Source organism: Bicyclus anynana, chromosome 3, assembly GCF_947172395.1.
Source record: "Bicyclus anynana chromosome 3, ilBicAnyn1.1, whole genome shotgun sequence".
Taxonomy (NCBI): domain Eukaryota; kingdom Metazoa; phylum Arthropoda; class Insecta; order Lepidoptera; family Nymphalidae; genus Bicyclus; species Bicyclus anynana.
In genome coordinates, this window is record NC_069085.1 from 10809931 (window position 1) to 10825913 (window position 15983).

General features: G+C 32.7%; 2 protein-coding genes across 2 annotated transcripts; one reads left to right on the forward strand and one right to left on the reverse strand.

Moving 5' to 3' along the window:
- Positions 1-1967: 1967 nt before the first annotated feature.
- On the reverse strand, positions 1968-9829 carry LOC112058567 (phosphatidylserine synthase). Its single transcript, XM_024099472.2, has 7 exons — positions 9359-9829; positions 8960-9218; positions 6689-6999; positions 6196-6450; positions 5743-5965; positions 4801-4859; positions 1968-4625 (listed from the first exon to the last, which is right to left on the reverse strand). Exons 1-6 carry the CDS (start codon positions 9520-9522, stop codon positions 4815-4817), a joined length of 1257 nt encoding a protein of 418 aa, XP_023955240.1. The 5' UTR covers positions 9523-9829; the 3' UTR covers positions 1968-4625; positions 4801-4814.
- Positions 9830-10177: 348 nt separating this feature from the next.
- On the forward strand, positions 10178-11330 carry LOC112058588 (WD repeat-containing protein 82). The gene has a single exon (XM_024099496.2). It carries the CDS (start codon positions 10345-10347, stop codon positions 11290-11292), a length of 948 nt encoding a protein of 315 aa, XP_023955264.1. The 5' UTR covers positions 10178-10344; the 3' UTR covers positions 11293-11330.
- Positions 11331-15983: the final 4653 nt, after the last annotated feature.

Consider the following 15983-nt stretch of genomic DNA (forward strand, 5'->3'; position numbering starts at 1 on the left):
CGACACGTCGCGGATTTAGAGGTCTTAACTATTGAGCCTACTTGCAGAACACCTGCATTGACTTGGTTTACAAGTAGGTAGTAAACGCCAAACTTTGAGTCCGCTCTGATATTGCAACACGCTGAACTGCTTAGCTATTATTAACCCGACTGGGATATATTTTTTTTTCTTTTTTTTTTATTCTTAACAAGTTAGCCCTTGGCTACAATCTCACCTGATGGTAAGTGATGATGCAGTCTAAGATGGAAGCGGGCTAACTTGTTAAGAGGAGGATGAAAATCCACACCCCTTTTGGTTTTTACACAGCATCGTACCGGAACGCTAAATCGCTTGGCGGTACGTCTTTGCCGGTAGGGTGGTAACTAGCCACGGCCGAAGCCTTCCACCAGCCAGACGTGGACTAATTAAGAAAAACTATCTGCCTAGCCGGGGATCCAACCCAGGACCTCCGTTTTGTAAATCCACTGCGCCACGGAAGCCGTCAAAAATTAAAATTTACTGCAAAGCAAACCATATGTCTCATGTTTCACAGCGGATTCGAAGTTTGGCGCGATCTATATCTAAATCTGTTGAGAATATAAAATTATAAAATGACCAAAGAATATTTTACTTCTAACTTCTAAGACGATCAAGGGAACAATGAACCACTATGGTTCAATATTAAAAATCTCAAGTCTTCGATTTACCGCTAACTCTTAATTCGCCACAAAGTAAAACTGCCCCTGTAGCCAAGTGGCACGTCGATTCTCTTTCTACGATCGCAAACGCTTCGAAAACTAGAAAAATGTATGGGAATGACAGATTTTGATCACGTGACGTGTCAATAGCAAATGTCTTTCCCATACATTTTCCAGTGTATGTAGTAACATACATACAAAAAGTATTTTTTTTGGGTTCGAGTGTGGGAATATTGATATATTGTGGATTACAATTTAGTAATTTTTGCTTTCACACTTAAGGGGCCCCTGTAGTTCGGAGGCCCCGTATCATTGATACGATACCAGCTGAAAATCAGCGCTATTTGCCCAATATTTGCTTTGTACATGCTGAGCTGGCACCATTTATAAGTAGTGATAAAGATGACAGTGATATTGTTATGGTTGTAGGTACTACTTTTAGTCTTGACTTGCTCAAAGTGGTCATGCTCTACAATAGTGTTAGGTGTTACGTGAGACACAATTTTATAATAATCGTTTTTACGTTTTCTTACCATGTCACCCATAGATTCACTTTACATTCTACAATATGATAAAAAAGTTAAATATATTATTTTAATGAAAGTGTTTAATATGAACATTTAGTAATTTTTTTATACATGTTTGAGATATTGTAAAATATACCTACTCTTAGTAGTTTTCATAATTTTATTAATGTAAAATACCTATAATATAACTGTTTGTTTATAGATAGTTCATAGTTATGTATATGATGTTATTGAATTAATTAAATTGATAAACTATCTTGAAACAGAAATCTATTATTTTCATTTTATACTGACTACAAAAATAATGAAAATTTATAAAGGATTTGGCGCTAAAACCCACCACGCTGCTCGAATTAGCGGGCTCATGGTGTTATTGTTAAATACATTACCGACCACTATCAGATGTTGATAATGACAGTGACCGACGGCTTAACTTGCTCTCCTAAGTACGGGGGTGTGAACTGTGAAATGACAATACCCTATTTCAGGATTCGAACCCTGGACCTCGTGATCCGAAAATATATATGCTAACCACTGGACTAACGAGACAGTACTATAGTGGAGTAGTATGATCATCTACACAAAAAGGTGATGTAAAGGTGAAGTTTGTGGCATTGTAGAGGAAAATCTCTTGATCTACTGAACCTATTTTGAAAATTCTTTTACCACTAGAAAGCCACGTCATTTGTGCGTGTCATATTTTCACGGGAACTACGCAGGTGAAACCGCGAAGCGTCTACTAGTAGATAAATAAAAAAACCAAAACAGCTTATTAACATTTATTTATTTGGAAGATTCAATTTTTCTATTTTTGGAACTACCTACTTGACAACACGATAATATTCTGAGCAAAAATCATCAATACCACAGGCGTCACTAGCCTAGTGATCTACAGTAATAAGTTGGTTTTGATTTACACACACACATTTCAACATTCACCTGCAATATGCATTTATCTTACATCTAAACGAAGGCCGTTCAATATATTCTGGGTGTCAGAAAAATGATATTAATATTAAATAATAACAACTAATTAATTATTACATATAATAATTTTATAAATAAAATAAATAAATAGTGTAATAAAATATATAACATTGAAACATAAGCATAATTGAGTTTACAGTAGTTAATCCATAACAGTCTCCACTGAAATTAAACAAACATAAATTACAATTTGTAAGTTTTCTTTTTGTCACGTGTACCTAATTTCACTGTCCGAGAAAATATTGAATGCTACTCGCTTGTCTTTTCCAAAATTATTCGAAACATAAATAAAATCATTCTATGGCATTCCAAGCAGCGTAAAATAGCTTAACTATTTACTCGTAGACGCCCACCATACTAGTTACGCCTATGTCTTAAAATCCTATACCCGCAGACAATAGTAAGGTAACTAGATATTAGCTAAAATAAATAATTTTTGGTTTGATTCAAGTGCATTATGGGACCAAGTTAACTAAATTTCATTACAAATATCTGTCTAATCAATAACATAATAATAAAATTGAAGTGTCAATCTGTGATTTTAAAATAACTGTGTTTTTTGATGGCCTCCGTGGCGCAGTGGACTTACAAGACCCCCGGTTGGGAGGCATCGGCTGTGGTTAGTTACCACCCTATCGGCAATGACGTACCGCCAAGCGATTTAGCGTTCCGGTACGATGTCGTGTAGAAACAGAAAGGGCTGTGGATTTTCATTCTACTCCTAACAAATTAGCCCGCTTCCATCTTAGATTGCATCATCAATTACCTTCAGGTGTGATTGTAGTCAAGGGCTAACTTGTAAAGAATAAATAAAAAGTGCTTATTAGGGTTCTGTACCCGAGGGGTAAAAGACTTTTACTAAGACTCCGCTGTTCGTCCGTCCATCTGTACCCAGGCTGTATCTCCTGAACCGTGATAGTTGGAAATTGTCACAGATGATGTATTTCTGTAGCCGCTAAATAAATATTTAAAGGGCTGCCATACAACCAATGATACTTTTGGCATATTTATTTTATAGGTACGGTACCCTTTGTGCTCGAGTCCGATTCGCACTTGGCTGGTTATAGTTATTTACACGATACTAAACAAACTAAATACGGTAATACCAGAGTAATACTATTTACGGTAATAATAACCACACTGAAACCGCTGAATCAACTTGAACGATGAATTTTGTAGGCTAAGTTGGGCTTTGAAGAAGGACTTAAGTAGATTAAGTTGCTTGTTGCAAACGTAAAACTTTAATGGAGGTGAAAGTGACACTTTGTTTTTGACGACCTCTAGCTTTAATGTTAACCAGTGGCGTGCACAAGGTGGGCACTATTTAGGGTAGAAACTTCCTCCTCCAATACAGCTCCTGCAGCCATTTGGCACATGGCGATTCTCTTTCTACAAACGCTAACGCTTCGAAAATTAACAATATGGGAATGACAGATCCGATCGACAACTTGATCACGTGACCTGTCGACAGCAAATGTCATTCCCATACATTTTTTAGTTTTGGAAGTGTTAGCGTTCATAGGATGAGAATCGACGTGTCGACATGGCTAAGGCCCCAGGTTTGCAATGGTTCTTTGAAATAGACAGTGCACTTATGAATTCCACGCCACTGGGCATTAGTTACAATTTAATTATAGTGATAGACTCGTACGTAATTTATAAATTGAAAACTTAGCTATGGTCCCATATTGCATCTACAGGGTATCAAGGAAGTCCAATGAATTTCTTACGAGCATAATAGGCAAAATATACACAAGTCACAGCCCTTGCTGTTTTGTATGACAATATGTAATTGAAATCATAATAATTTATTTCCAAAAATAAAATGGAATTCGAGTAAATAATATACAGACAGGACTTATTATTTATTGATACGAGTAACTAATAGACACATGTGTTTTTATACACTTACGAGTTATATTTAATAGTTAAGGTATGTATAATATTGTTATTATTACTAAAGATTTTCTGACAGACATTCGAGCATATTATCCTTGATTATTATGGACTTCCGTCATACACTGTATTGTTAGTCTTTATAGTATAGCTTGTACGACAATTGTCAAATTATCGAGACTAGTGTTGTGTCAGGACAATTATTAAATTTTATAAATAAATAAACGGTTTTCCAAGATGCAGAGACAATTATTTTGTGAGTATAGGTATGATTTTTAAAATTTTTGTTTAATATAAATATGAATTAAAGAAGAAGAAAAAATGGTAACTGCCAAATACAAATATGATACTCAGTGTTTCAATATATGTATAGATGTTACTACCAAGTTAAATTGGTACTACTTGACAACTATTCATATCAAGCTATATTTTAAGGACTATGGTACATAACATTTAGAATATCATAATATAATTTATATTCTATTCTAACACACGGGATGAGAAAGGTATAGCTTCTGACAAAGTTCATCATCAATATCTGTAACAAGAATCAAAATTCGTTTAAGTCAACCAACAAGCAATCTAAGAATTTCCGTTTAAGAAGGTATTTTTCCGAAAATTAAAATTTTATTTTGTTTGTATATATTTTTTTAAATTTTTTGTAATTGTTTGATTTTTCTTATTTTTTTGTTAGTATATATTTTTTATCTTACCTAGCACAAAATGTCTAATTCTCTTTTTTGGGGCTGTCAGTAGCAATATCCTTGTTGGGCTGAAAAACAGAAATGCACTTTTGATAAAATTGTTCAACTTAATGTCAAATATAATATTTATATAGGTATATGGGAACTTAGAGAGTTATTTTAACTGAATCCCACCAAACCATACATATTTTTTACTATATGAGATTCGTTCTGACACTTGCAATTTAGAAAGAAATGATAAATGATTTATAACTTTAATGACATTATTAGCATACGACACTCACAAATAATGTGGCTTTCTAGTGATAAAAGAAAATTGATTCAGTAGATATAGAGATTAACCTCTACAATACCACAAACTTTACCACTATATAATATTAGTATGGATGGATGGACTGTACCTAAGCCAAGCTACTAAAGTCAAATGTTGCTTATTGGACTAACCATATCCTAGAACAAGTTTTCTCATTTGTTTGTATGAAGGCTAAAACATTTATAATATACTAGCAAACGCCCGCGAATTCGTCTGCGTGAAAGTCGATGTAATCATTCAACTACCCCTACGCTACCCTACCCATCAAGGCTGCATGTGCGACGGAAGCTTAAAAAATGGAGTAACTTCCCGTTTTCCTAACATTTCCCTTCACTGCTCTGCTTCTATTGATAGTAGCGTGATGGAAAGTATACTATAAACTGCCCAGGAGTTTGAAGAACAATTGTACAAAGTTTCGTTAGAATCCGTCAAGTAGTTTTTGTTTCTATAACAAACATACAGACAGACAGATAAAAATTTTACTGATTGCATTTTTAGCATCAGTGTCGATCACTAATCACCCCATGATAGTTATTTTGGAAATATATTTCATGTACAGAATTGACCTCTCTACAGATTTATTATAAGTATAGATAAAATATTCATTGGGAAACTAAATTTTATTCAAGAGAAATTACCTCAAAATAGCGATGATACAGCACCACTCCATAAACACAGCCTATCGAGACTAGAATTTGTATCACAAGCCACACTATGACATTACACACTTGTGCTTGGCCAAACAGTTCCTTGCCATTCTTTATACACAACATAGATTCTGTCACCATGATAACTCCATACACCCAACACTGTGTACCTACTCTCTTGCACCTTGGATCTGTGACGTAGGTATAATACTGTCTGAAATTATAATACATCATTTTATATTTATTATTAATCTATTAAATTCAACGTAACTTTATTAATCTATTAAATTCAACAAAACATTCAAAATTTACACTTCTGGAAAGTGTTTTTGGGCCTAATTAGCAAAGGTGTATTGAATTTCAAAAATCAACTAATAACATAATTAAAAATTTTAATTTTACTATTGAAATGCCTCATAGTATTAATTAATAATCTATTCTCACCTTACTGAAGGAGCTACAATTACACCAATCAAACACAATCTTGCAATAACTAATGGATGAGAAGGTGGCATTTCAAATATATGTTTCAGGAAGAATGTGTTCAATTCTGATATTTGCCAAAACACCACAAGTTGTCCGAGTGCAAAAAATCTCATATAAGTACATGTAGGGTCAAGCCATCTTACAGGTGTCCAATGAACTGGTGTAAATTGAAGTATAGCTCTTTTAATCTTCCCTGTGGTAGATGAGATGTCCCTTGAAAATTTACAAGGTTTAATTAGTTATTAAAGTTAAACGAATTATTATTAATACAAACACTCAATAAAACTGTTTATTATTAAGCAAGAAACACTTTTGGTGCATTTTATGATTTTATTGAAAACATTCAGGGTTTATTTTTTATCGTTTGATGAGTCAATCAAACATTACTGTAGTGAGGGGTCATAAAAAGCCTTTTGCATTAAAATTGCTACACATAAACCAAATCTCTTACCTGATGCCAACCCATTTGTATTCTCTCATTTCCAAAGCTTTACAAATTTTTAGGCCAACCCATATACCCAAACCGTTACATACTAGAACATCTAATATAACAGAATCCCACCAGCATTCTAAGAAATTTGGTAACAAATGAGCAAATGCTATTTCTGTTATTTCCCACATGATAGAGATAGCCCAGAGCAAGCCTGTGTGTCTAAACAATATCGCTTTAAACATCCATCCCAAAAAATGACCCCATGCAAATACATCCAGGTGTGACCAAATCCGTGACAAGCTGATGTCAGTGCAGTTAACTGCATACTCCTGAAAGATTTGAAATATATTACACTTGCTCATGGCTTGGGAAATAAAATAAAAAAATCTTCTTGTAATGAGGTTAAGCCTATTTCATTAACATCTGTCACCTATAGAACCTAATACTTACCTAAAGTAATAATATAATACAGACAGACAGTTTTTTAAATTGTATATAAATGAAGAGTAGGTATGCTAACAGTAATGCAATTTTGTAAAAGTAACAGGCTATTTACAATCATTACTTTCAGAGCTACAGGGATTTAAAGGGTCAGATTCGCAGTGCTGCCACGGATCCCTGGAAAACGCCCCATACAAAAAGGTATGATTTAATGATTTTGTAGGTAAATAATGATCGTTAGATTTGTATGGGCATTCAAACAAAATTACTAATATCTTTGTTATTTGTGTGTTTATGTTTATATTTTACAAATTAAAAAATGTCACATTCAATGTAAGGAAGCTAAAACTGTATGAATTTTTATCTAATTATGATAAATTTTTGATAGATTTTGAAATTTTATAATCTTTTATTTTGCAAATATCCAGACAATCTTTGCATTTTATGTATAAATTAAACCTAGTCATCATCCACATTGATACACAAACACTATAACAATTATTATTGTCAAGAATACAGTCTTATATGGAATCTTAAGTTTTATTAATATATGTTATACAGGGTGATTCGGACTTTAGTACCGATATTATTTTTCGTGGTTCATCATTAATAGAACATAATTCTACAAACAGTTAGATACATTTTATGTAATTTTTTTTTTTTCAATTTATGTCTCAGAAATAACAAAATAATGGACACATTACCAAACAAACTGCGCAACTGATGGCGGCATTACATGATTTGTAAGACGCCGACAAAGAAATACCAGCCGTAGGTATATCGCTTTATCGCTTCGGCTTCGACTGACGGGGGTGGCAGAGGTGAGGGGATCGAAAAATCCCTGAGGACGCCTACCGAATTGCCGATGGGCGACCAGTGATAGACATCTGCCGTCGCGTGCGCATTTAAGTTACCTAATTAATAAATCGCATGTGCATGTCACTATGTCGGGATTTTCAAATTGCGACTATTACGAAATGGGGCGAGTGTATTTGCTCAGCAATTAACGTCTTCGTGCAGCTTGCACAATGTACGAACGAGTGAGTGTTCCTAGGCTACGAGGAATCCTGAACCCCGCAGTGCCTAATGTGAGGAACAAGTGTTTTAAATAAACTAAATGTCAATTTTATTAAAACATGCTCGGTTGTGCCTTGAAAGGAATGGACTTCATTTCAAACAATTGTTAAAATACAGTGATTAAAATTTTCAAATTAACAAAAACAAACTTAGTAAGTAGATATTATTGATTAATGTAAATAAGCTGATTACAATTTTTTAAATACGCCTTTAATGCTAAAGTTTACGTAATAATAATCATCATTTGTTTTTCATTATTTCTATCGAAAGTTCATACTTTTTATTATTATTTATGCATGCACTTCAGGCATTATTGATGGTCCTAAGCCCAATAAAGTATGAAGGGAATATCGGTACTCAGCTCAAAAGTGACGACCTTTAATTATTATAAAAAATAATAGGTATCAAACAAAAATAAAATAAACGCACAAAGGTCAACGGCCCTCGGTGCGGGCGCTCGCTAACCTACCTACCAGCTGATTTTGTAGTTGCCTATTACCTAGTACAGCGATAGGGTGACCCTAGAATTCTGTTTAAACGTAAATAACTTTAGCTAACAATAACTTTGTTATTTTTGAGTTAAAAAAAAAGAAAAAATATGTGTTCATTAAATTTTGTTTATGTACAAAATATAAAAATATCGGTACTAAAAAAAATTTCTTCCTGTATATTACCAGCATTGGTCACAATGTGCTTTGTTGTCTGGGATAGTTCATACATTGGAGATCTATTTTATAATAAAATCAGGCTACTCTAATGATAAAGCCTTACCTTATCCATGTCAATATGGAAATTGCGTAAATTTGGATCTATCCAATACATTATCTCATACACTGTAGAGTAGCTTTGAAATAGAAGAAACAATAGTGCCAATAAATAAAGCACTGACATGCCAAAAACAATCCTCCATATAGCAGGGTGGGGTCTAGTGAAGGGTCCATTAGGAAATGTAAGTACTGATATTATAAGAAAAAAGAAAATCACACAGCATATACCGGCCCATAAGTTATCTTGAGTACTAGTTTCATCCCTGTGAAATGCAAAGAAAGAAATTAGTATTTTAAAAGCATTTAATAAAAAGAAATGAACATTTAAAAACCTCACAGCTCATGCTTTACAAAAGCATATATATTCATATGAATTAGAAAAGAATGATGTAAGTTTTCCAACCTGACAAACGCCGAATATATTACTGAAGCGATTGATACTGCAAGTAAGGTTATGGTATGTGGTTTATAAAAAAATTCCAATGATATATCATCAACTGGACGTTCATTTATGTAACTGAAAGCGTCCTTTGACTCGTCAGTTATAACTGAATTCCCAAGTTCCATTGTATTTACATCGAGAAATAGAAAATAATGTTGAACTTTTCACTTGGAATGCCAGTTCCACTTAACTTCCAGATAACTGATTACAGATCTTCATCTCGTGATATTATGCATCATTGATATTGTGTAAAACTCTTAGGACTATGGACTTCGGTATTTGAATTTTGATAAATTTGAGAAAATTATAAGAAAAACATTTAATGCAAGAGTCGGAGAATTTTCTCAATGTGGTTGTGCTTGTGGGATTTCACTTTTTCACTTTCAGCACTTTTTTCATTTCAATTTCAGTTAATTTCAGATGACACTGACAATGACAGAGATCAAAACACAGACAGTTAGTCTATATAGATTAATAAACTATGTCACCACAGATTTAATAAACAATGTACAATTATTTACACCAACTAAAACAATAACATTTACTATGCATCATAGCTGAGTCTGACTCTGTAATTCTTTATCAAACAGTAAATTAATCATAGAATTGGTACTTGTACCCTTGTATATCTATGAAATTCTTCAACCAATAACTAAATAGTAAAAGATGAAATTAATCTAGTATCTATGTCATATCTATTAATGTGCTGTATCTGTATCATATTTAATAATCTGTGATCTGTATTAAATATTCATGTATCTATTCTATTACTAATCTGTGATCAACTGATCAATATTCTGTGTTGTCGCTGACCGCTGTGCTTGTTGCTCTTGTCTTGATTGTTCTAAAACAATTAAAAATTGTTTTCCGATCTATATTGAATTTTGATATAATTTACGTTGCGTGAATTCTTTGAGGTGCAGACAGAAATATTAAAAGCCGTATAAATGATGAAACTAGTGGATCAAGTTGTTAGAAGTTTTAAGGTGGCTAAAGTTTTTCGAGAAAACACTGACAAAATAAATAGCATAGATTTCTCACCTTCTGGCGAAACACTCATATCTTGTAGTGAAGATGATCAAATTGTTATATATGATTGTGAAAAAGGAACACAAATGATTACTGTAAACAGTAAAAAGTATGGCGTTGATCTTATACATTTTACACATGCAAAAAATACAGCTATTCACAGTTCAACAAAAGTTGATGATACCATAAGATATTTGTCTTTACATGACAATAAATACATTAGATATTTTCCTGGACATACCAAAAAAGTCGTAACATTATGCTTATCCCCTGTGGAGGACACATTTTTATCAGGCTCATTGGATAAAACTCTTCGATTGTGGGATTTGCGATCACCCAATTGTCAAGGATTGATGCATTTGTCTGGTCGACCAGTTGCGGCTTACGATCCCGAAGGTCTCATATTTGCAGCTGGTGTCAATTCAGAGAGTATAAAATTGTATGATTTGAGATCTTTTGACAAAGGTCCATTTGTTACATTTAAGCTTAATCAAGAAAAAGAATGTGATTGGACTGGCCTGAAGTTTTCTCGTGACGGTAAAACCATGTTGATAAGTACAAATGGATCTATAATTCGACTTGTTGATGCTTATCATGGTACACCACTTCAAACTTTTACTGGACACCTCAACAATAAAGGAATTGCAATTGAGGCATCATTCAGCCCAGATTCACAGTACATATTCAGTGGTTCCACCGACGGAAGAGTCCATGTTTGGAATGCAGATACAGGATATAAAGTCTGTGTCCTGAATGGGGATCATCCTGCACCAATTCAGTGTGTGCAATTTAATCCGAAATATATGTTGTTGGCCTCTGCTTGTACTAATATGGCTTTTTGGCTACCAACAATAGATGATGTTTAAGTATTGTATCCTTAAGTATAATATAACTATGTATTAAGTTTTTCAGTTTTATTTTTTTATAATGATATGATATGACATGATTTTAAAAAAATATACTTATTTACCTCATGTTTGTATTGTGACTTATATTGTATACAAATATATATTTGGGCAATACACACATCAGTATCTATACTAAAGCCATACTCGATGTGCACTGTTTACCAACAAATAAATTAGATATGAAGGTAGATAATCAATGTGATTTCACTAACTTATTTATATTAAATTATGCGTTTTTCCATAAATGTTAATTCAATTATATTAACTAAATCTAATTGTTTTATGCTTATTAGTCAAAATTGCTGTTTGGAAAATAATTTTCAGAATTTTTGGAACCCGCATTAATTAGATAAATATTTTTTTTTGTTGAAAATCATTAAATTGTAGACAGGAGAAGCATTAAACAAAAAATTCCTTAAATTGCTTTAAAATTGCCATACGCTACTACGCGAAGATCACTGGCAATCTGTGAGTTACGAGCATGTCGCTATGATAATAATTCTTAATTAATAATGAAAAAAATACATTTTATTTAATTAATTTAAAAAAATGTGGGTTCCAAAAATTTTATATTTTTGGATTTTAAGCCTTATATTTTGTGTTCTTGTAGGATAAAAATTTGTTCTGCTTAGTTGACACTCAGAATAAAGACCCAGCCTCCATACAAAATTGGGACATGTCCTTTATTTTCATTAATTTAAGAATTTTAATTATAATTATTATTAGGTGTATTTACACCTAATAATAATAGTAGCTAGCAATTTATATGCTCATTTTTAATTTGTTTGTTGGTAAAAAGTGCACAATGAGTATAGCTTTAGTATAGCCGCAAATTAAGCATTAACTTGTGTTATGAGTACAAATATAACTGATGAGTGATGACCTAGGAGACTCATTGAAACTTCAAAGCCTTGAACATCAGTGGCATGTTGCCGGATTGTCAGTGTTTTGTAGGATATATTGCAAAGAATGTGCTCAGGAGCTATTTGATGACCTTCCCCTTTCTACCATCACACTGCAGGACATAAGATGGGTTTCATCCCAATGTTGTTGATGTTCCTAGAACTCATACTGAATGCTTTAATTTTTTTCTCATATGTATGGCTAGGGTTTGAAAGACCCTTCCAAAGTCTGTTTTTCGACTCTTATAACTTGGGTTCCTTTAAAACGAGTGAGAATAGGCATCTTTTAGGTAAGTGTTTTGTGTACTATCTTGGATATATCTACCCTTACCATCAGGTTAGGTCATGATCAAACGTGAGCCTATTTTGAAAAAAAATACATATATACCCTCCCAGACTGTGGAAAACACCCATGCATCACTTGGCTGTCAATGATGTTCATTTTTATAAAAATAAGGCCTAATATTTACCCATTTATATGGATCTGTGGGTTTTCAGGAGTAGATCTATTAGTGCTTACATGATAAAACACAATCGAACTTTGAACATTTTGTCTGCTGGTCTGGGCTGACACCATAATTATCTATCTTCATTATTTTAGCAGATAAAGTATCTTCTGTGTTTTAATAAATTATTTTATTTATATAATTAGGTCCTTTATAATCCTTACCAGAATAAATTATTTAATAATCACAAGTTTACAGAGATGAGATTTGCCCTATAAAGTATGTGTTATAAATATGTTAACATAGAAATAATAATAGGGACACGACGGTACCGTAGCCGTTCCAAATACAAAATTCAAAAACGAATACATTCTCAAGTCAGTACGACACAAAGCGTCGCATCAGTAAGTTTAAATATTATTGAGGAAAAATGGCGTCTCAAGTTTTTGAATATTTTAAAAACTGTTAAATACACAAAAACTAAAGAAATAGGATGGAGTATTTTTTATTGGTTAAAAAATTGGTTCAGTAGATTCACAGATTACCCCCTACAACCACAAAAACTTTCATCATTATCAACCCATATTCGGCTCACTATTGGGCACCAGTTTCCTTTCAGAATGAGAGGGGTTAAGTCAGATTTCACACACAGAGAAATAAGAAAATTCTCACGTATGCAGGTTTCCTCACGATGTTATTCCTCGTTAGAGACATCAGACAAGTGACATTTCATTTCTTAAAATGCACATACTTATTAACTGAAAAGTGGAAAGTGCATGCCCAAGACCGGATTTGTACCTACGCCCTCCGAATCTCAGTCCCACTGGGCTGTCCCATCTCAAACGCTCAAACGTTTAGACCGATTTTGTTAATTCTTTTTTTTTGTGTTTGCCAGAAAAGATTCAATTAATAATAATAAAATAATAAATTTTAATTTTATGAAGGACGATAGTGACCAATATTTCATGGACGATGTACCTAAAATGTATATAGTCATCATGGTCCGAAATTCCTCAGTGTCTAAGTACCAAAGTCTTTAGTTTGTACAATGCGTATTGCGACGACGAGTGACGACCTATGCACAAACGGCTAAAAAGATACCTATGGTTCCGAGACATTGTCGTTAACTATGGGCCTCACAATAACAATATATTGTAATAAAAATAATGTAGGAGTAGGGTAGAAGTATTGTTAGTAATTTTGTGTTAAAATGAAAATAACGCTTTCGTTCAGTGAATGAAAGCGCCACAGTACGGGCAATTTCGATATTTTAATTTGACCACAAAATCACTTTCAATTTTCATAAAAATTAAATGAGACCAATCTGGGAGTATATATATCTCTTTCAAACAAAAAAAGAATTTTTAAAATTGGTTAAGAAATGCGGCAACAAACAAAAAAAGAAACATAAGCGTTGAATTGAAAACCTCTTCCTTTTTTGAAGTCGGTTTCGGCAAAATGGTTTGATTAAAGGTATTGATTTTTATGATACATTCGGGTTATTAAGCTAATGAAATTGGTTTTGATACAAGTTCATAGGGAGTCTGAGCTCCAGTAAAGTGGAATGCACAAACGGCTAAGTGGAATGGTAGAGTTTAGAATTTAGATATGGCTAAGTAGAGACCACAGACGACAAAAGAGACTGAAATCGACCGACAAAACAAAAAACGGACGGCGTTACCAAAACAATAGTATATTAAATAACACTAGTTTTATAATTTCAAGTGAATTTTTTAAAATATGAAGTAATGTTTTCACAAAATATGTTTTTAAAATAAAGACTATAATATTTTTTTGTATTTGCCGGGCGATCAGTTTACTTTCATTAACCAAACCTTTGACACCTTTGACCTTTGGCATTTTACGTCAAATTTGGTCAAAGATTTAATTTTTTAAAGAATAAACAAATTTTTTTCGTAACCTCTCTAACTTAAAGAAAGCTACCTTAATGGAGCGAGATAGATATTTTTTAGTCATTGCGTAAAAAGGTTAGACATATTTTACGTGACAAAATCAATTATGTCAGTTGTGACCAAATTATCTTTTGTTTTTGGTGACCAAAAATGGCTATTGTTGTGGTTCCGGTGTAACGTTATTCGAAATATTAAGGAAATAATAACCAATAAGCTTGTGAATCGCAAAATAAATTAAATATTATACAATGGTGAAGTGTGCAGTTGTTGCCTGCACCAACAAAACCCAAACAAAACTAGCGGGAATTTCATTTCACAAGTAAGTATTAAAATCTTTGATTTTTCTGTCGATGTTGAGTATTTTAAAGGTATTTTTTTTTAATTAGGCCAATTGACTAATTCAAAGCTTTACAATACGTGGTTTTATGGTCAATCCTTTAAAGAAATGAATTATTTCACGAGTTTTGGTTTGACCGTATACGTAGTGTTGGGAAAGTATTGTTTACAATATCGATGAATAGTGAACAATTGATTTATTTTGCTATATCATCGAAATAAGCGAAAACGTATAAATTAATAAATTATTTTATGTTCTATAAGTATAGTTATATTTTATATTTTTCAGATTTCCAAAAAATCATGATTTAAGACAAAAATGGCTAAACAGCATTAACAGGCCTAATTTCAAGCCATCACGATACAGCTGCATATGTAGTGATCATTTTAAGAAGGATCACATTAATTTAACATTCTTCGATTCGATGAGAATCCTTTTTCATCGTATTCATTCTTGTTTGTGATAATATAGGAATTCCCTCATTTTAAAATATCTGAATACTAGCAATATGAAAAGGAAAAGCTGATTAAGTATTGGACAAAGTTCTAGGCAAAAATCAATAAACTATGTTAATATTGAATAATACTATAGTTGTTTATAGTAAGGATAATAATTTTGTTTTTTGCAGGATATAATGGTTCCATCTACTACAGTCTGTCAGTAAACCAAACGTACGAATAGTAACGGATGGTTCAATTAGGGACGGTATTTATCTTTAAGGACGCCGTAATGATCCGTACGCTCTATCTGTATATTATTGATTAATCTGTGTTAAATACAAAACACTTGTACGGAAAATCAATTGTATGAAATTTTATATTATAATAATGTAAGACATAATTTAAAATGTTTCATTTTAGTAAACATAATATTTTGTATAATTTTATATCGAGTGCTTAATTATTATCGATAGAACAGCCGTAGCTCAATTTAGAGACCAAACATGGTTACCGGAAGCCTCAATAATAATTACTTGTCACATATCCTCTATTATCTATGTATCTAAGAACCAAACTCTACAAAAGGCTAGAACTCAAAAAAAGGTTTTAAA